Consider the following 22,547-nt stretch of genomic DNA (forward strand, 5'->3'; position numbering starts at 1 on the left):
AGAGATGCATGTGAGAAAAGAACATCTGTAATTATGGGGGACTTTAATCTGCTTATAGATTGGGTGACTCAAATTAGTCACAGTACACTAGAGGAGGAATTTATGAAGTGTATACAGGATGGTTTTATGGACCAGTATTTGCGGAACCAACGAGGGAACAGGCCATCTTGCACTGTTTGCTGTGCAATGAGAATGGATTAGCTGGCAATCTAGTTGTAAGGAAAGCCTTGGGGATGAGTGACCATAATATGGTAGACTTCTTTATCAAGGTGAATAGAGAGGTAGTTGGTTCTGAGACCAGGGTCCTGAACCTCAATAAAGGTAAATATGATGATACAAGGTATGAGCTGGCTATGACAGACTGGGAAAAATTATTGAAAGGAAGGACAGCAGACAGCAGGCATTTAAAAAAAATAGGTGAACTCCAAAAGGTGTTTATTCCTACTTGATGCAAAAGTAGAAAGGGAACTGTGGCCAACCCATGGCTTATAAGAGATATTTGAGAGAGTACTAGATTCAAAGAAGAGGCATATAAATTAGCAAGAAAAAGCAACAGACCTGAGGACTGGGAACAGTTTAAAATTCAGCAAAGGCATACCAAGGGATTGATTAAGAAGGGGAAAATACAACTAGAAACTAAACCAGCAGGGAAAATAAAACTGAGTGTACAAGTTTCTATAGGTATGTAAAGAGAAAAAGATTAATAAAAACTAATGTACGCTCCTTACAGTCAGAAACGGGAGAATTCATAACAGTAAACAAAGAAATGGCTGTGAACTAAGGGCGGGATTCTCTCAGCCCGGGGACGGGCAATCCCTGCGACGGGCATGAATCGCGCCGCCCCAACGCCGGGACGCGATTCTCTGCAGAGCGGAGAATCGGCGCCATCGGCGCTGGCGTGGTTGCCCAGCCCCCGCCGATTCTTGGCCCGGGATGGACCGGGCAGCCGTCGCAAAAATGCAGAGTCCCGCCGGTGCTCTCAGCCTGCGGGACCTCGGCATGGAAGGGTCCGGGACGGCCTGTGGGGGACGATGGGGGGTCCGACCTCTGGGTGGCCTCCATTGTGGCCTGGCCTGCGATCGGGGCCCACCGTCGGCGGGCCGGCCTCTCTGGCTGGGGGCCTCCTTTCTTCCGCGCCAGCTCCTGTAGCCCTGCGCCATGTTGCATCGGGGCCGCCGCGGAGAAGGGAGCCACTGCGCATGCGCGCGTTGGCGCCGGTGCCACTGTGCATGCGCGGACCCCGTGGCGCCCAGTTCACGCCAGGATCAGCAGCTGGAGCGGCGTGGATCGCTCCAGTGCTCTGCTGGCCCCCCTGTAAGGGGCCAGAATTGCTGATTCTGACGCCGTGTTGATGCCATCGAGAAACGCGACAGCGTTTCCGACGGCGTCAACACTTAGCCTCAGGATCACGGAGAGGAAGCAAAAAGTTGGAATAAGTGGTTCATTTCCTGATTCGCAGGCAGTGACTCGTGGGGTACCGCAGGGATCTGTGCTAGGACCCCAACTGTTCACATTATATATTAATGATTTGAACGAGGGAACTAAATGTATTACCTCCAAATTTGCAGATGATATAAAGTTGGGTGGGAGGGTGAGCTGTGTGGAGGATGCGGAGATGCTTCAGCGGGATTTGGACAGGCTGAGTGAGTTGACATATGCATGGCAGGTGCAGTATAATGTGGATAAATGTGAGGTTATCCACTTTGGTAGCAAAAATAGGAAGGCAGATTATTATTTGAATGGGTGTAAATTGAGAGAGGTGGATACTCAGCGAGACCTTGGTGTCCTCGTGCATCAGTCATGTGCAGGTACAGCAGGCAGAATGGAAGGCAAATGGTGTTGGCCTTCAAAGGGAGAGGATTTGAATATAGGAATAGAGATGTTTTACAGCAAATGTATAGGGCAATGGTGAGGCCACACCTGGAGTATTGTGGAGTATTTGGTGTCCTTATCTGAGGAAGAATGTTCTTGCTAAGAAGGGAGTGCAGCAAAGATTTACCAGGCTGATTCCTGGGATGGCGGAACAATCATATGAGGAGAGATTAAGTCGGTTAGGATTTTATTCACTGGAGTTTAGAAAAGTGAGAGGGGATCTCAGAAATGTACAAAATTCCAACAGGATTAGACAGGGTAGAATCAGAAAGAATGATCCTGATGGTGGGGGAGCCCAGAGTGGTAAATCTGTGGAATTCGCTACCACAGAAATGTAGTTGAGGCCAATTTCAAGAAGGAATTAGATATAGCTCTTGGGGCCAAAGGGATCAAGGAATATAGGGAGAAGGTGGGATCAGGGTATTGAACTTGATGATCAGCCATGATCATAATGAATGGCGGAGCAGGTTCGAAGGGCCGAATGGCTTCTTCCTGCTTCTATTTTCTATGTTTCTATCCTGCCAGCATGAACAGCCATAAAATTCCTGCCAATGCCTGTGACAAAGTAAAAATCCTCAGAATATATTTTCTTTATTCCCTACTGTCTCTCCTACCTTCCAACTAATTACGCAGGGGTGTAAAAAGAGCTGCCAGTTCACTATTACCTTATTTATATAACTGCCCACAACTGGTTTCACCCCAATAGCTGTTTTCATGACAGTGTTATATGTAGAAGCATAGCTTCCAAACACATAAATCAAACAGAATTATTCAGTTATAAATATTTGATCAGAAAACAGCCACTACAAGCATTCAAACTCCTCAAAAGTACCAACTGGCATTCCATTTAATTCCTTTATATTAGGAACATAGAACTTGAAAGCAAGAATAGGCCTTTCAGCTCTTTGAGCCTGCTACGCTATTCAAAAAGATTATGGCTGATTTGCTTGTGGTCTCAACTCCACTTTGCGTCTGTATCTCATAACCCTCAACGTCCTTGTCTATTAAAAATATGTCAAACTCTGCCTTGGATAAATTCAATGACCCAGCCTCCACTATTGTCTGGGGAAAAGAATCCAAATGCTAACGAACCTTTGAGAGAAGAAATCTCTCCGGATCTCTGTCTTAAACAGTAGACAATTTTCTCATCTCGGTCTTAAGCGATAGACTTCTTGGGCGGGATTCTCCGACCCCCTGCCGGTTGCCAAATTCTCCGGCACCGGATATTCGGCGGGGGCGGGAATCGCGCCGGTTGGCGGGCCCCCCCCCCCCCGGCGATTCTCTGGCCCACGATGGGCCGAAGTCCCGCTGCTGGAATGCCTGTCCCGCCAGCGAGAATCAAACCACCTATCTTACCGGCGGGACAAGGCGGCGCGGGCGGGCTCCGGGGTCCTGGGGGGGGAGCGCGGGGCGATCTGGCCCCGGGGGGTGCCCCCACGGTGGCCTGGCCCGCGATCGCGGCCCACCGATCCGCAGGCGGGCCTGTGCCGTGGGGGCACACTTTTCCTTCTGCCTTCGCCATGGTCTCCACTATGGCAGAGGCGGAAGAGACCCCCTCCACTGCGCATGCGCGGGGATTCCGTGAGCGGCCGCTGACGCTCCCGCCCATGCGCCGCACGGCAAAGTCATTTCCGTGCCAGCTGGCGGGGCACCAAAGGCCTTTCCCGCCAGCTGGCGGGGCGGAAATCAGTCCGGCCCGGGCCTAGCCCCTCAAGGTGAGGGCTCGGCCACTCAAGATGCGGAGACTTCCGCACCTTTGGGGCAGCGCGATGCCAGACTGATTCGCGCCGTTTTTGGCGCCGGTCGGCGGACATCGCGCCGATATCAGAGAATCCCGTCCCTGATTCTTAAATTGTCTCCCCTGGTTGTAGTCTCCCCCACAACTGGGAACAGTACAATATTACACGATTATATGTACAAATGTTATCATGACTGAAAAGATTTAATGCAGCTCACAATCCAAAGAAAACCTCCCACCCAGAGAGAAAATAACCACTCCTCATGCCCTGCAAAATCTCCTTGTTAGATTATTTCCAACTCCGAGCAGGTACTCTGATCAAGTCCAAGGAAAGTACTAAAGCTTAGGGTGGGGCATAGAAAGAACAGGAAATGCTGGACATCATCGTCTGGCCTCCCAGCCACATGTTTCTTGATGGCGGGAGGCGGCGTGTTTTCGCTGGTGGCGGGATTCTCTGGTCCCAAAAGCATCAATAGAATTTTCCATTGAAGCCACCCCACGTTGCTGGGAAACCAGCCACAGGAGGTGCGCTGCCGATGGCATCAGAGAATCCCACCAGTGTGAATGGCTGGGGAATTCTGGCCACTGTAAATACTCAGCAGGTCTGGCAGCATCTGCGGTGAGAGAACAGAGGGAGTAAGGTCAGCGAACTGAAACATTCATTCTGTTTTCTCTCCACAGTTGCTGCCAAACTTGCTGAGCATTTCAATCATCTTCCACTTTTCTATCAAGTTTCCAGCACCTGCAGTATTTTGCTTTGTAGGGTGTGGTATACTTTAATCTTTCAAACACTTCCATCAGGATAATTAAATGTATGTAACTGATTAAATTTAAAATCTAGGTAATGTTGGTAAATTTGATAAACTTAAAAGTTTTTGCATCACGTGTCCATAAATCAAAGGCAAAAACAATGCAGACACAAAGAGCTATTAGCCAAAGCAAGCAAAATAAGAAGGTGCTGTGTATTGTCTTAGTGCTCAGTCCCAAACTTGGCAGGCAATGAGCTTTTCCTCTTGTACCCTGCCCTCCCACCAAGAACAATAAACCCAGTGTTTGTTCCACTTCTACAGTTATCCGGATTCAAGTTGTTCATACTTTGGCTCAAGCTTATTTATTGATCAAAGAGCGAATATAATCATTCTTTGGACTGATAGCAAAGAGTGAATGATGTCAACGGTGAATTCTGACAGTTACCAGATATTTTTTTTAAAAGGGGAACTAGCAAGATTGCTACTTACCACAACTGAAGAGCTGTTGCTCTCCTTCTTAGAAACAGCTGCTTGATACATGGCCAATCTGTCTTTAAGTGGGATAGTCTCCTGGATATCAAGGGGCACAGTCTCAGCCTGGCTAGGCTCATCAGATATGACAGCGGCTGGAAATGAGAACACAACTGGATTTCAGAACTTTATAATGGTCGCTCATTAGACTACAGAGCAAGGCACTCGCTATATTATATTGTCATGAATCATAATGCAAACACTTACCTTCCATCCCCTCTCCTTTTGGGGAAATGATAGTTTAATAAGAAAACGGGGAGTCCACACCAAATAAAATAAGAAACAAAGTTTTATTTACACAGACGATATGTACACTACCCGTTAGATCCCTGCCGGGTTCCTCTGCCTAACTGGCCGACCTTTTATGCATTGTTTAATTGTGAAAACCCCCACTAGAGGGAGAGCTCATACTCCGCATGGAGCACGGGGGAGACAAGCATTCCCACCCCATACGTTCCATGCGAGATATTACAGATAGAATGAGTTTTTTAAAAAGGAAGAGGTAGGTGACTCATTTTGTTTTAATTACACAAGTTCCTTGAGGGTGGTTGTCTTTGTGCTGAAATTTCTAATGGTTACCATTCTTTACACAGGGTACTATTTTGCAAGATCCATCAAAAATACCTCAAAGCAACCAAGCACGCAAGATTATGATGTCAAGAAAGAGCAGACTCTGCGATCATCTGCGTATTCAAGCCAAAATGAAAAGTGGCTTGCCATTATTATAATGTGCCGGGGCTGAGAGGAGACCCTCATACTGGACAAATAACAACACGGAAGTAGTTTGAATGCAATCTATCAGCCTCCCTGAAGCTTTGAAATTATTTTACACATCCCCAAATGTTTGTGTGTCTATTGGTGGGACTAAAGCCTCCATGCAAAATCCATGTTTTTAAAGATTATTTTCAAAACGATAGTGTACAAGAGCTGACCAAAGTACTTATTTAAACAGAGATGGTGTCAGTAACTTTGTACCTAGTTTGCCGTGATTATTCTTGGATATTATCCTCTATCCGCCTGGTTGTTCGATGACATAGACGTCGAAAACCTACTGAAGAGAAACCACGGAAACCTGTTTCTTAGCAGCTGCTGCAATGAATGCCATTTCAATGTTAGAATTTGTTTTAGTTTTGCTACAGCTCACAGATTTTCAACTAGCAAACTATGTGTTACAGGATATGTTGCTGACCATAAAATTCTCAAGTACAAGTGAGACCAGCAAGCCCAAGGACTGGTGTGAAACCTTTAAAAAGATACTCCCTCCAGACTTATCCATTTGATCAAAGAGTCAGTGTTGAAATGTGTCTGATGTTGGATCATGTTTACCTGGCTTGTATTCCAGGAAACCATGCTTGTAAACAACCAACAGTGATTGCTTCATAGTCTAAATTTTAAGTCTCTGCTGGTGGTAAGGTTTCTCACATACTCAGCAAGTTACATTAAACCCAACAATGGATCAATGTGTAGTTGCCTAATTTTGAGGAGAGGCTGCAGATAATGCCATGTGTATTGCATCCAGTCCCTGATGATGGGTACGTCAGAAGATAGGCTGAAGCAGCTTGGCAGTGTAGTTCCATACATCAGATTTAGTTTTTTTTTAAGAATTCAACTTCATACTCAATTTCAGTTATTTAAGCTTGACCAAGTCCGAGGTGAAGAGGATTTATAAAAGGAAGTCAAAGGCGTGTATTTGATTCTGTAAGCATTTCTATTGGTAGTGGTTTATATGGATCTGCATTAGATAGGTATGAGGAGGATTCTCAATTTGGCACTTCAGGACATTCTCTGGGAAGGACACTCGGGCATCATCCATGGCAGCAGGTTATCAGCTGGTTCAGTGCAAAACAAGCTTCCAGTCCTCCGACCATGGAGAAGAACGCATGAGAAGGAATTTTGCAAAAATACAGTACCCACCTCCACAAAAAGTGTTCAGTGGTTTGCTAAAATGCCCATTTATCTAATCCCTCACTACAATCTTGTTCATATGTCTGCCTCAGGATTGTGCACCATCAACATACATAGAATTCAAAATTTAAAGTCATTTTAGGGAAACTAAAGAATAATTACATTACAGTATGCTGTTTGTAATAATCCTGTACTTGTATGGATGTATGTGAGTGAATGTGAGTAGAAATATCTGTTTGAGATGGCATCTTCATGAGAAGATTGTCTTTTAGCAGCAAACATGGCAGGCCACATATGAGTCATTCATTACGTTACTTCAATGACAGCATCCATAAATCATTTTGTGGAACCTAGTGCAATCAATCATTCACCTTCAATCCCCTCAGCTTGCTGGTCAATGGAAAATGCAATCCTATAAATAGCTGAAGGGATATTTGGAATCTTCTGAAGATGTGCAAGTGCTTTCACGGCAGCGTGCTGTGCATGTTGAAGGTTACCATAAGTAGAGGAGCAAATTGTAATCTCCGAATTCCAAACAGAAACAGCTGTCCAGGAAAAGTCAAGGGATATCCTGCAAGGAACCATTCCTGTGCCATGATTCTCTGCCAGGTTTTCAATCCTCAAATCTACTTTTAATACTTTTAATAATTAATACTTTTCATCATGGTAGAAAGTAAGCCATCTGATAAACAAGACAAAATGGCCGTGTTCCCATTGCTCTGTTACTAAACAGCGCCAATGACAGTAATATCAATTCCTAATGTTGGTTCTGTTTCAAATACTTTATTTCAAAAGGATGTAAAGAAAATAACTGAACAGAACAACGGAATTCCCCTCTACGATTTTATTTAACTATTTTGTGTTACAGTAATTTTGCTTTTGAAAATAATGACAAAAGCAGTTTAGTTTTGTTTATCTTTTCAGGAGGCCTCTGAAGGAGCTCAATACCAAGACATTTTATTATCTTCAATAGCTTTGAAACAAGTACTCTGACAGAACCTAGATCTAAATTAACCACAGGACCACACACTATTGGCTTTCAAATACCAGTACACCACTGCGAGAACAGAGGGACCTGCCTGTCCAGAAACTCCTTCTGAATCACAATTTCTACATTGGTCAAGTCTCATACAAAGTAACCAGCTGGTAGGTCATTCATGAGGAGAAATGTATGTAACCTCACACAAAACCCTATTGTCTTAGCAGTGGATGTTGTTCACTCCTTGGAAAATAGCTTTTATTTTTAACCATCGTCACTTCAATCAGTTTTATTGCTATTTTGTTTCACTTGAAGGAATTTGGCAATAGCTATCAATAACATATAATTTACCTTATTTTAAGCCAACTGGCTATATCCGGTTGGAACACAAGTTATTAAATAATTAAGAAATTAAGTGCAAGTACTCTAAAATGCAAAACACTTAAATAAAGGGCCAGAATTCTCCGGCTGTTGGGGTTCTCTGTTCCCGTCGGCAGCGCCCACAGGGTTTCCTGTCGGCGTGGAGTGGCTTCAATGGGAAATCTCATTGACAAGTGGCAGAAGTAGAGAATCCTGCTGCCAGCGAAAACGTGGCTGGGGGACCGGAGAATCCTGCCCACTGTCTGTGAAAACATGTGCAGAGAAACCATTAACAAATACAGGGTGCAATTTAATGGGCATGTTGCGCCCAAAAAGCAACTCGCCACAGCGCAGCGTGGCTGAAAAAAGCCGGAGACCCCGCTCCTGGGATCTACCTGGCTCACAACGCCTTACGAGATCATGTTCGATCTCGCAAGACGTTGCGATGTAAATCCTGCCTATTCTGGGTGAGATCACTTTTTAGCAAATCTACATATTAAAGTGAGACAGCTAGCATCTCTTTAATGTTCAGATTCCGGAGTTACCTGAGGCGTGGGATCAATATTCCTTGCGTTGGAGACTTTGCGCGAGTGCTGTTCAGCACTTGTCTTCACAAATGGGAAACAACACTCACGGGGGTCTCCCAGGGAATTGGAGGCGTCCAGATGCATACCCTTTGAGCAGGGTGGCACCTTGGCACTGTGGGTGCCACCTGGGCATCCTGGTACTGCCAGACTGGCACCCTAGCAGTGCCAGCTGCCAGGTTGGCACTGCCAAGCTGGCTCATGGGTGTGATTGGGCCAGAATGCCCTGTGTGGGTGTTGGGGAGGGTGCGGGGGGTGTTGGGAACCCTCCCAAAATGGGTTGGGGCTTGGGGGTAGGAGTCAGGGGTTGCTTTGGGAACCTCACTACACTGAGTTCCAGCGAGCCGAGCTCCTCAGTGTACAAAAAGGGGCTATGTGTGGGCTTGGACACGGGTTCCCCATTCAGGCCCCTTATCAAACGCAAGTCGCGTTTTATAGCCTTGTGTTTCCAGGGAAACACGCAGCTATACGCGCTCACTATGGGACTTAATTCCCATTTAGTTAAATCACGCCCATAGTTTCTAAACTACAAGAAACATTTTAGCAGAGGTACTTTCATGATTCTTTAGAACATAGTATGAAAACAGAAGAGCTTATCTGACTGATCCTTTGCCATGCAGTTTAAAATAATTACCAAATTACAGCTATTCCAAATACACACTGAAGCACTGGAGGCTTGCAAGTTAACGATTGCCATATGACCATAGTATGTTCCATTTTAAAACTTTTAGTCATTCTTATGAGTTGCTGAGGTTAGGAATTTTAGGATGGCAGAGTGTCCTTTCCCGCCATCTCAGGAGTCAATGGCAAATGCATCACGACGAATACTGGCTGCCCTGCAGAAGGAGCATTAATTGACTGACGATGGGACTTCCACCCGTCACTCAGGAGAAAGTTTCATCTCAGAGAGCTGCCAGCCCATCCGATTGGCCATCAGCTCTCTAAACCCAGAAGTGCCAGAGACTGCAGTGGACAATACTGTGACTGTAAGCAATCGCCAGAGGTCCCGGGACCAGGTAACAGTGGGGGGTCTCTGGGCAGGGTGAGGAGGCGAGGCCAGGAGGGGCAGGAGGGTTGAACGAGGCCCAGGGGGCTGGGAAGAGTGGGTGTGGGTATATTGATGGAGAAGCCAGGAGAGGAGGGAATACCTTGTGGGAGGAGGGGGAGCCAATATTAAATGGAGGCTGTTGATGTAAGTGCACCCCCTCCTCTTTCCTTTCCTGCCGAAATCTGAGCACTTTCCAGGCTGTCCTGAACACCTTCCACAAGCCTGGACATGGCCCTTACTTGGCCATTAATCATTAATTGACCACTTAAGGGTTTCAATTGAGACAAGGGTCTGCAGGCCAGCCAAGGCCTGGTCCGTCCCACCAGAAAATTGTGGAGAGGGCACAGCAGGTGGGAGCCCGGTGGGAGGGCCATCCAAGGAACTTTACGGGCCTCCCTGTCTGAAAACCCACTGGCAGTGGATCATAAAATTCTGCCCTATGAGTTATAACTAGCATGCAATTACAAACCTATCAGGTTAATGCTATTAGATCTGGTACTTGCATAGCAATCTCCGAAAATAAATGGTGACATTTTTATTCACTGTTTTAAAAAGTAAAGGTTACATATGCAAGATATTTGTCAGACAAATTTTAAAACTACAAGTAAAATACTCATGGACTTTTAAACTGGTTGGGAGAAATATGGTTCTGCAATAAATGTACCTTTTATTATGAAGAACGCACATTTTTCAATGTTAGACCTAGGATATCTCATGACAAATTGAAAGTGGAGTCAAGGGTTCATTTAATATGGGAAGATGAAGTGTTTACAGTGCCCAGTATGGCCTGAAATATTTCAGCCTGTCTTACAGTGTGATCAACTGACCCTATGAAAGCCAAATTACAGAAGTGTGAGTCTGGCCATTCTTTTCATATTTACAAGCAGCTTTTCAATTATCCACATCATTGCAAGATCTAGTAATTAATGCTTACCAGCAGCTTCATTTCATGACAGACCTTTCAATGGTTAGTTAACTTTAGAAAGCAAGCATCTCAATGTTCACAGTTAAAATTAGTATTTCAACCAAACAAGTTAAACAAATTTGAACTTCATACAAATTAATTTTACACTAAATTGTCATTAAATCTAGCATAATCAATCTCTTAAAAGGTTTTCATTATTTCGTAGCTCACATTGAATGATGCAAATTGTTATTGTTATTTTGCTGTCAAAGTTCCTTGACAATTCCAAACATAAGAACATACGAGCATTACGCCAAGCATAATAGCTGAGTACCCATTATATTTTTTGTATTAAAAATGATGAGAGCAATAACCTATGACATGCAAAAGATTGAATAAAATTGTTCCCCATGGTTTTTCTTTTATCTACAGTGTTTTGCAACGTTTGGTGTTATTTCCAGAACTACTACTTTTTGTCAAAAGACCAACTGACATTTGAGTTGCAAATTTGCAATTATTTCAACCAATCTTTGTCCAAATGTTGCATAGGAGCATGCACCTTAAATCAAAGAAACATACAGCACAGAAGGAGGCCATTCACTCCATCATGTGAATGCCAGTTTGTTTTTTATTTGTTCATGGGATTTGGGCGTCGCTGGCTGGGCCAGCATTTATCGCCAATCCCCGAGGGCATTTATGAATCAACCACATTGCTGTGGATCTGGAGTCACATGTAGACCAGACCAGGTAAGGATGACAGATTTCCTTTCCGAAAGGACATTAGTGAATCAGATGCGTTTTTACAACAATCGACAATGGTTTCTTGGTCACGTTTAGACTTTTAATGCCAGATTCTTATTGAATTTAAATTTTACCATCTACCATAGCAGGATTCGAACCCGGGTCCCCAGTGCATGACTCTGGGTCTCTGGCTACTAGTCCAGTGACAATACCACTCCACCTCTGCCTCCCTGAAGTTGTCAAGTGACCATCCAGCCTAATCCCATTTTCAGCTCTTGGTCCGTAGGCTAAAGTCCTTTAACTACACATTTATCTAAAGTTATGTTTAGTCTCCGGGCGAAGTTTATGGCCACAGTGACGGGGGTGGGGGGAGGAGTGGGGAACCGTCAAATGCGGCAAACTGTTCAAAACTCCATTGACTTTGGATAGTCAGAGGCTTTTTCCCAAGATAGAGGGGTCAATTACTAGGGGGCATAGGTTTAATGTGCAAGGGGCAAGGTTTAGAGGAGATGTACAAGGCAAGGTTTTTACACAGAGGGTAGTGGGTGCCTGGAACCCGCTGCCAGAGGAGGTGGTGGAAGCAGGGATGATAGTGACATTTAAGGGGCATCTTGACAAATACATGAATAGAATAGGAATAGAGGGATACGGACCCAGGAAGTGTAGAAGATTTTAATTTAGACGGGCAGCATGGTCGGCACAAGCTTGGAGGGCCGAAGGGCCTGTTCCTGTGCTGTACTTTTCTTTTGTGGGAAAAGAAGATCCTGCCAGCAGGAAGGGCCGGAAAGTTCCACGCTTTCTTCCTTCTGAATAAGGAATCAATGAGAAGGGAAGAGAATGCCATCTTAAAGAGTGTAAGAGTTGTATTGAGTTCATGTACTGACACACTGCAGAGCAGCAAAGGTGATGATTTGAGTCCCTGTGATATGTTCAACTGGCTGCCTAGTGATGGGGCATTTTTTGGTCTGACTATGCATCTCAAGTACATGCCGATATCTTATTTTGTTAAAGGTACAAATACGGATTTTATTGTTGCTGTTACAATCCTGAGGGATGAAGAAAAAAGACAAATGAGCACGTCATGTTGTTATGTGTGCACTGCTGCATGCACAGAGGATGAAAGATAATTGCCATTCTCTGCTTGTTAACACAATAATTCATTGTGAAGGTGGATGTCGAAATGGAATATACTCTAGTTTTTGTAAAACATAGACTTGCATTTTTTTATATATATCAGTTAGTATAATATAGTATCAATTCGAACCCACGATAAGAACTTTCATTAAATAGTTGAATGAATTAACACATTTTCATAGTCAGAATCTGCTTGGTTCTTGGAAATATTTTGGATTAAAACCACAAATTTACCTTCCCACACAATGAAAGCCCAGCAAAATAAAAGTACGCCATTTTGAGCAAGCTTATTCACTTCACTACCATTTCAAGAGATACTAAAATGCAATTTGGAAAAGAGCATAAACACTACAATATTCTGTAAACAAAAAAATAGAACCAGCTCTGGTTTGTGCATATCATCATACATTCTTTAAACAGATAAAGAAAAACTTGCATCACTAACAAAAATCAATCTACTGCATATGTGATATGCATATTTAGTACACATGGGGATGTTTCATACTTACACTTTTAATTCAGCAAAAGCTTGTTTGGTAAGACTTCAGTAAATCAACAATTTATGTAGAAGATACTTTTTAATCCTGTACCAGCAGTGTTTCTACCTTATGTCCAGTAAAAGTGAAAAATCCCTCTTATTGCAGCCTAACTGGAGACCAGCTCCAGTCAAATCTGCCTCTACCTCCTCCCTCTACCTCCTCACAGACTAGATGGTGACAGCTGATTTTATTTTAGCTGCTTGTGAGGATAAATCGAGTTATTTTTAGGAGTTGAGGCCTATAGATGCTACATCTAGTCAATTGCCTGTGCTGGAAATCTATTTTGCAAGGCAGACAGGCTCATCCTGCCCTCTAAATGCCTTTGACACCTGTTAAACCAATCAAATCCACTAAGATATAAAGTTGAAGCCATTCAGTTAAGCACCTGCTATAATTATCAATACATCTTATTACAGGAAAGTGAGCAATGTTGTACAATTCTATAACAGAGAGAATGAATGTTCCATAGGATAATTTATCTCAAATAATACAGAACAGCCAAAGGTATTTCACATTGTAATTGAAACATAACTTCCATTCAAATGGGCTTCTGGCTGCATTAAACAAGTTAAAATGTATTTTTAAAAAGGCCGAGAAATTTGATGATGCAAAACTGCCACCCAATCTGGTGGACGGGATTATGAACCAGGACTGCGGCACCAGCAATATTGGATCGGGTTGTTCCATAGATATTCAAAGCACTTTCCAGAACTATAGAATGAATTAGACATTCGGCTCCAATGCTTGCTGTAGAACCGTTTTCTGCCCTAGTGCCAGGCATACACGTGATCAATTCAATCAGCATCCTGTGCCACTAACAGGCAGGAAGAATGCTATTTAAATTTTACTTATTGCTTGGTCGCTAGCTTGTCATCTGAGGCGACTGGTGAGTTTGGGGACTTTTTTCTGGGGGTTGTTTTTTGCCCGTGGTAACTTAGTTCTGGATGTGGAGAAGGTTTTGCTCATGCTGCACTGTTTCTGGCTGCCTACTAAACTGCTGACTGCAGACATCAGTGCTCTGGTAAAGCAGCCTTTTGGGTTGGATGAGAAGGGGAACAGAAAAGAAGACAGAAGAGAATAGGAGCGGTTGGTGAAGAGGAAGGGAGGGGGGGCGCAATATGCTGGAGGCCAGACCAATGGTGGGTCTTCAGGGAGACCACTGCGAGTCTCATCCAGGAGGGGGGGTGCAAGCAGGCTCAGCTTTCTTCAGCGGCAGCCTCCTGCAGTCTAGAGCTACGTATGACTTGCTGTGAGAAAGGAGTGAATGCGTTATGACAGTCTTAAAGTGTTCAAAGAATGTGTCCAATATAGTTGTGTCGTTCATACGCAGTGCTAAAATATGAAGCTTGGAGAAGTGAGGGTTGCAACAATAGTGAGAATAGGAAGTGTGAGTATGTGGAGAAAGAGGTGTGATGTGGTAATTGTAGGAGAGTGAAGGGAAGCAGGGTGAGGGCAGTGTTGAAAGTAGTGAGACCGGGGCTAATGGAAGTGTGAGCAGAAAGCAAGTATTCTTAGCCTGACAGTTTTGGCACTGATCTCTTCTTATAATAATAATAATAATCTTTATTGTCACAAGCAAGCTTACATTAACACTGCAATGAAGTTACTGTGAAAAGCCCCTAATCGCCACATTCCGGCGCCTGGGCAGCAGGGTATCAAAGTGGTGAGCACTATGGCTTCACAGCTCCAGGGTCCCAAGTTCGATTTCTGACTTGGGTCACTGTCTGTGCGGAGTCTGCTGTCTACGTGGGTTTCCTTCAGGTGCCTCTCACAGTCCAAAGACGTGAAGGTTAGGTGGATTGGCCATACTAAATTGCCCATAGTGTTCAAAAAGGTTAGGTGGGGTTGCTGGGTTGTGGGGATAGGGTGGAGGTGTGGGCTTAGGTGGGTTGGTCTTTGCGGTGTGGACTCGATGGGCCGAATGGCCGTCTTCTGCACTGTAAATTCTATTTCTATGTCTATGTCTGTTCGGGTACACAGAGGGAGAATTCAGAATATTCAAATTACCTAACAGCACGTCTTTCAGAACTTGTGGGAGGAAACCGGAGCACCCGACGAAACCCACGCAGACACTGGGCGAGCATGCAGACTCCGCAGACAATGACCCAAGCCGGGAAACGAACCTGGGACCCTGGTGCTGTGAAGCAACAGTGCTAACCACTGTGCTACCCTGCTGCCCACGTGCTGACAGTGATGTTGCCTGGATGGCATTCTGTCCCTTCCTTGCTGGGAAGTTCAGAAATACTCTCTCTCCTATCCGTGGCTGCTCCAGGGCCTCCGATGTGACATCAGAGAACCTGGGTGTCTTGTTTGGATTTCTTGCAAAGCATGCACTCTGTACCAAAGTCCACCTCCTCCCTAAGAGGTGCTAGTTCCATATAAGTGGTATCTGAGCTGCCCAATTTCTGTCTTCCTACAACTAGATGATACATGATAACATTGGGCGGGAATTTCCATGGCATGTTTCGTGGCGATGGAGGCGGCCCACCATTGGGTGGCAGCAGGATCTCCTGATCCCCCTGTCAATGGGGTTTCCCATTATATGCCCCCCCCCTCCCCCCGCCACCTGGAAACCCACAATGGAGCTTCACCATCAGCGGGTCTGGAAGATCCATCAAGTTCCTGCCATTCACTCCATTTGTCTCTCTACAGGGTTGCTGAGTATTTCCAGCATTCCCCTTTGTTATATCAGATTTACGGCATCCGCCAGTATGTTGCCTGACTTCTCGTCGCATTGGTGATGGCTGCATAGCTGAATTGTTGAATGAAATTTACCGCATGACCTGGGACCACGTGAACTGATAAGTACAGCTCCCCTTGTGCCTGGTTTTTGGGCGTGTTCACATTTCTAGACCATTATATGTATAGTTAATATATTCTCTATTTATAACTGTTAACCTAGCACTCAGTCAGACTATTTCAAACAAGTTGCATTTGCTTTTCACATTACATTAGCTTACAGTCTTGGAGTTCTGCAAAGACTTCATAGAAATCTTACATTAGAATAATTTAGTGTTCAAAACAGGTCATAACTTTTTGTGGTATGAGTAAGCACAACATACTGGTATGAAAACTTCATCAAATATCCATTCCAGCCTCTCATTACTCTGGACTCCTCTTGACCAAAAGAACTAAAATTATATGTATCCTGTGACCAGCCTTACACGCAACACAACAGCGGCCCTAAAATTCATGACATAATTTCCGAGTTTGGACTGTCTCCCATTACAGACGGTGGAATCACTATTAAATCCCATTTGGTGAAAAATCATTGAGGCTGTCTTTTTACTGCACCCGGAAAAGATGAAGAAATTCTGAGTCAGCCCATGACTAAATAACAGGACTCTTACCTGAGCTTATATTATCAACTGTGTAATCTATAGATCCCAGCTTGGAAAAGTCAACCATTTTCTCACAATAGTCAGTACTCGATTCGTGGTTTGGGTTCATCTCACTGCTAAAGATCTTCCAAGATGTCTTTCTTTGTATTTCAGTGAGTAGGAAACTGCGCAGTTACTTCAGAGTTTAAAACAAATGAAAGTGGAGAGAGGTTAACTTGACAGCATAAGAGACCGGACTTGAGAGGCTCTCTTCCTTCCAATTCCCTTCCTGCACACATTTCCAGCATATACATTACATACACACTGCCATGGAAATAGCCTTTAAGATGGGACATATGTTTTAGTTTCAAACATAGTGCAGAAATAAGCATAGGCGGATCATATGGCAAAATCAAATATATTAAAAGATGCCTTGCCATCGAGAGAAAAAGAATTTGAACAGAATATTAAACACCATTGTATGTGCAGTTTCACAAAGAGATTATGCTAACAAAGTCCGACTATTACTTTAAAAGTAATAAACAGAGAGGAACTAAAGAGCCGCAGTTCACAAATAGAACAGCATATGATGAGAGTGGCACTAATATTAACAAAGTGTGTAACGCGAGGTGAAATTTCATGGTTTTTACCAGTCATCTGAATCTTGAGATTAAATTACAGCCTCGAAGTCTGTCTCTGCCATTTGTTTAAAATGATGCAGAGTTTCAGCTTCACGTAGGGTTTTGTTCAGTAGATTTTCACCAGCCGTTACCACGAGTAAAAACAGCAACCCTGGGATTTAACACACTTACTGCAGCTCCATGCAGAAGAAATTAGCATGAGATTATTGAGATAGTCTATGTGCAGTACTTGAAATGTACCATGCATGATCATAACGGAGATAGTAAAATCAAGGGCGAAATTCTCCGGTATCGGCGCGATGTCCGCTGACTGGCGCCCAAAATGGCGCAAATCAGTCGTGCATCGCGCCGCCCCAAAGGTGCGGAATGCTCCGCATCTTGGGGGGCCGAGCCCCACCTTAAGGGGCTAGGCCCGCGCCGGACGAATTTCCGCCCCGCCAGCTGGCGGAAAAGGCCTTTGGTGCCCCGCCAGCTGGCACGGAAATGACATCTCCGGGCGGCGCATGCGCGGGAGCGTTAGCGTCCGCTGATGGCATTCCCACGCATGCGCAGTGGAGGGAGTCTCTTCCGCCTCCGTCATGGTGTAGACCGTGGTGAAGGCGGAAGGGAAAGCGTGCCCCCACGGCACAGGCCCGCCTGCGGATCGGTGGGCCCCGATCGCGGGCCAGGCCACCGTGGGGGCACCCCCCCAGGGCCAGATCGCCCGCGCCCCCCCCAGGACTCCGGAGCCCGCCCGCGCCGCCTTGTCCCGCCGGTAAGGTAGGTGGTTTAATCTACGCGGGAGGGACAGGCATTTTAGCGGCGGGACTTCGGCCCATACGGGCCGGAGAATCACGGGGGGGGGGGGCGCCAACCGGCGCGGCACGATTCCCACCCCCGCCGAATATCCGGTGCCGGAGAATTCGGCAACCGGTGGGGGCGGGATTCACGTCAGCCCCCGGCGATTCTCCGACCCGGCGGGGGGGTCGGAGAATCTCGCTCCAAATCTTTTTGGCAGAGTCACATGATAGGAACATAGAAAATAGAAGCAGGAGGAGGTCATTCGCCCCTTCGAGCCTGCTCCGCCATTCATTATGATCATGGCTGGTCATCAAGTTCAATGTTTGTTCAAGTAGTCAGTAGTTTCATAAAAATATTGGAAATCCTCTATTCTCATTTCCAAAGAATAGTACCAGCAATGCAAAAGAAAAGAATAACTCTTTGCTTGTACAACACAGTAGATCATGCCGCCAAGGGGCTGGAATCTAAGGACTTCACAGATTCCTTCAAGGAGGGGTTTGCAAATCTGTGGTTTGAATAATGGGGCACATTTTGCGATTGTGTGATCTAAACATAGAAAGAGCCAATCTTTATTCATTACTTGATTAATATAGAAAATTAAAATATCCAGCATGACTGTAGACTTGATATAAAATTTGCAAACAAGGGGTGGGATTCTTCGGAAACCGGCAGGGTGGGCAATTTTGGTGCGAAGGAGTGGCGTGAACCACTCCAGCGTCGGGCCGTTCCGAAGGTGCGGAATCCTCCGCACCTTCAGGGGCTAGGCCAGCGCCGGAGTGGTTTGCGGCGTGCCGCCGGCTGGCACAGAAGGGGCTTGGCGCCATGCCAACTGGCACCGAAGGGCCTCCGCCAGCCGGCGGAGCTGCCGCATGCGCAGGGGGGTTCATCTCCGTGCCAGCCATCGCGGACTGTTACACCAGCCGGCGTGGAGGATTAGAGTGCCTCCACGGCACAGGTCCGCCCGCGGATCGGTGGGCTCCAATCGCGGGCCAGGCCACCATGGGGACATCCCCCGGGGCCAGATCCCCCCGCGCCCCACCAAGGACCCCGGAGGCCACCCGCGGAGCCAGGTCCTGCCGGTACATACCTGTCGTAACATACGCCGGCAGGACTGGCCTAAAACGGGCGGCCACTCGGCCCATCGCGGGCTGGAGAATCGCCGGGGGGGGCCGCTGCCAGTGGCCGCCGACCGGCGTGGCGCGATTCCCGCCCCCGCCAAATCCCCGGCACCGGAGAATTCGGCAGCTGGCGGGTCGGGATTCATGCCGCCCCCCGGTGATTCTCTGACCCGGCGGGGGGTCGGAGAATCCCACCCAAGATCTTTGTTACAGTACAGAACAATATTAGCCATCAGTCCCTGCCCTCACCCCAAATCCCCCATGAAGAAAGAGCTTTTCCAAACAAATATACCAGATCAACTATGAAAATGCACAGATCATGACAGGCAACGTTATTTGTAGCACTTGCCTGACATATCTCATAACACAAATCAAGAACAATAATCATTTCTTCCTATGCAAGAATTTTTCCTTTCCCATATATTCTTATTATTTCAGTGATTGCAATGACGACCGAGGAGTAATGGACATGGTAAAGTGAGTATATTGCTAACATTTTACCATGCGGGAAATCCTTGACATGAACTCACCACACCCTATTGTTCCACAGTGTGTTATGTCAACACACTTCTGCCATTTTAGTAACAGCACAATACCAAACTGTAACACTTGTGAAATCCTTTGCTCTTTAATACATCAGTTATGCTGGCGCTGGAATGACTGATGGGTTCAAAATTAATAATGCACCCGATACTCGCCATGTTTGAAAGGAAAATTGATTTTTCCACAGAGGTGAAGTACTTCTCCTGTAGCTTGTGCAGACCTAGGAGATTAATGCAGGCCTAGGTTTTTCAATCATCCACACCAGGCAGAAATGGGCCTGCAGGGGATCGAAGTAACAAAGAGAGCGAGAGAGTGAAACAACTTACACCAAAGGAAAATAACCAGAGAAGGTTGCTGCAATGGTGGAGTTTTATTCAAAATGGTCGGCATTGCTAAACTGGACTATTGAGAAAATGAGAAATAAAGAGCTTGCACAGAAAAATTTGTATTTAATTATATTTAGTTGCCCAATAATTAATTCAAGAACATTTCTCAACAGTTATGCAATCCCACTGCCAGAACTGGAAGTGGGGGTGATCAGCAGGATCCAGGTATTATTTTGCTGGTGGCAGCCAATTGAGAGGTTGTCACTAGAACAGCTGTCAAATGGAGGATGGCAGTCCGCTCAGCAGCGTTAGCAGTGCAACAGATAGAGCTGGTCAGTGGTGAGGCTGCAGGGAGTAAAACACCACGATGAGGTGCCCTCCAACACTAAGTGTATTCTTTTACATACTTTGTTGGGGCCAGGCAATCACCGTGGGGCTTGTGGTGAGTCATCAAACATCCATACAAAAAGACCCCTCCCCCAGGAAACCCTCTGGGGGGCCACGAGGGTTTACCTGCCGATTTCCCCACATGGCATCAGCTCCTCCTGAAATGCGTGTGGGGGTGAAAGGTGGCTCTTAATTGGATGCCTACCTGCCTTAATTTGGTGTTTGTTAGGCGACTGCGCCGTTAAGGTTCTTGCTGCTGTAATATCTCACTGCGGTAGGAAGACATCAGACTCCCTCCTAACACCTTCAGCCCATCTCCATTTTAGGCTAGTTAGCCACCAGCTTCACAAAGGCAGCTTCCCTATGGCAACCTGGAGTGGGGTGAGGGGTAGTGGGGGGGGGGGGCACTGAAATTTGAGGCTTTATGACAAAAGGGGGGGCTAAAATATCCACAGCCCCAATAATGTTTCCCACCATCCTGCAGGACTATTGCCCTCCGTCCCCTAAATTTTACTTTCCATATACCTCCAAAGGTATCTCCATTTTGAGACGTCATATGGTCTCCTGCCTCACTGAGCAGCAACTACCTCTCCAGGTGGCACTGCGAGACTCAGGCAACTGGCCCTCTTATTAAAAACAATTAAAGTAACCAATTCATTTTTTTTCCAATTAAGGAGCTGATGCACGATCAAAGACCACTAAAGCGAGGTTGTAGTCCAACTGAAGGCTTTAATAAGCTAGATGTTTCCTCCAGCAGCTCAGGTACAGAACGAAGGCTGCTGGTGTGGCACGGGGTTCTTATACCTCGCCTTGCAGGGCGGAGCTACCATACAGCTTGACCAATAGGAAACATACAATATCTACCAATGGTGTTCTAGCATTACCATATATCGTAATACCTCTACACAGACTACCACAGGGGCAATTTAGCATGGCCAATCCACCTACCCTGCACATCTCTGGGTTGTGGGGGGCAGCACGGTGGCGCAGTGGTGCACTGCTGTCTCACGGCACCGAGGTCCCAGGTTCGATCCCGGCTCTGGGGTCACAGTCCATGTGGAGTTTGCACATTCTCCCCGTGTTTGCATGGATTTCGCCCTCACAACCCAAAGATGTGCAGGGTAGGTGGATTGGCCACGTTAAATTGCCCCTTAGCTGGTAAAAAATTAATTGTGTACTCTATCTTTGGGTTGAGGGGGTGAGAATGTGCAAACTCCACACAGACAGTGACCCAGGGCCGGGATCGAACCTGGGTCTTCGCGCTGTGAGGCTAACCACAGTGCCACCTAAGGCTGCTGGCCCTCTGCTGGGACAGTAGCTTCAGAAGCACACCTGCTGACCCCCAATTGGGAGGCCCCTTGTGATAAAATCACTGAGCCGGTCCCACTACCAGCAAGTGTGGGTTCAGGAGCTGCTTTTCATCACAAAATTGGGTCCTGAAGAACATGGTAAATTTCAGCCTGGGGCAAGCTAATTTATGAACATAGTTGTTAATCTCAGCATTTACAAAATAATTATCTACAACATTGAATTATCACTTACTAATTATTCCTTACCGAAATAGATGTAATTGCTCCCTATGTTGGGAGAGACAATGGCAATGAAATTATATCCAAAGCTGGGGCTGGTTTAGCACTGGGCGAAATCGCTGGCTTTGAAAGCAGACCAAGGCAGGCCAGCAGCACAGTTCAATTCCCGCACCAGCCTCCCCGAACAGGCGCCGGAATGTGGCGACTAGGGGCTTTTCACAGTAACTTCATTTGAAGCCTACTTGTGACAATAAGCGATTTTCATTTCATTTCATTTTCATTTTCAAGGCTATGAAAGTACAATAGGTGCTCAGAGTTTAATGCCCTAGTCAATGATCTTGTGAAAATAGCAACGAACAGAGAGAGGAACAGAAAGAGAAATCGAGAGAGAGAAAGATTCAAGACAAATTGTTCACATGTTGATATTTCACAACATAAAATTTATGGACCTTTTTTTTCCCTATAATTGAAAATCATGATTGTCCTTTCAAACAAGAGATTTTGTAAATACTCTTTCAGAAGGTTTTTAAAACAAAAAGGTTGATACTGACTCACATTTTAACTCTGCAGAGGGCTCAGGGCTAGACCACAAGTGGAAACGAACAATCAGATCTCTATTTATATCTTTCACAACCTCAGGGTATTTCAAAGCTTCACCGTCTATGAACATCTTTTGTTGAAATGTAGTCATGTTTGTAATGTAGAAAAATGCAGCAGGCAAAAAATGTATTCAGGAGGACTCCACAAACAGCACAGAGTTTTCTGACAAGGTAAACTATTTCAGTGGTGTTAGTTGATTGACAAATTCGGACACTGGGA

The 22,547-nt window shown here is 45.6% G+C and overlaps 1 protein-coding gene across 9 annotated transcripts in view; it reads right to left on the bottom strand.

The window, feature by feature from the left end:
- Positions 1–22,547, bottom strand: part of LOC140389546 (xin actin-binding repeat-containing protein 2-like) — a 298,487-nt gene that overhangs the window by 51,561 nt on the left and 224,379 nt on the right. For 6 of the 9 annotated variants that reach the window (XM_072473763.1, XM_072473773.1, XM_072473782.1 and 3 more), the window contains one exon: positions 4,849–4,985. In XM_072473763.1, coding sequence (XP_072329864.1) covers positions 4,849–4,985 — 137 coding nt within the window. Of the gene's footprint in view, positions 1–4,848; positions 4,986–5,097; positions 5,203–13,054; positions 13,250–16,434; positions 16,616–22,547 lie in introns of those variants that run through there. The other 3 variants (XM_072473790.1, XM_072473825.1, XM_072473815.1) reach the window with 3 other exon arrangements.

The sequence above is a fragment of the Scyliorhinus torazame genome, chromosome 2, assembly GCF_047496885.1.
Source record: "Scyliorhinus torazame isolate Kashiwa2021f chromosome 2, sScyTor2.1, whole genome shotgun sequence".
NCBI classification, from domain to species: domain Eukaryota; kingdom Metazoa; phylum Chordata; class Chondrichthyes; order Carcharhiniformes; family Scyliorhinidae; genus Scyliorhinus; species Scyliorhinus torazame.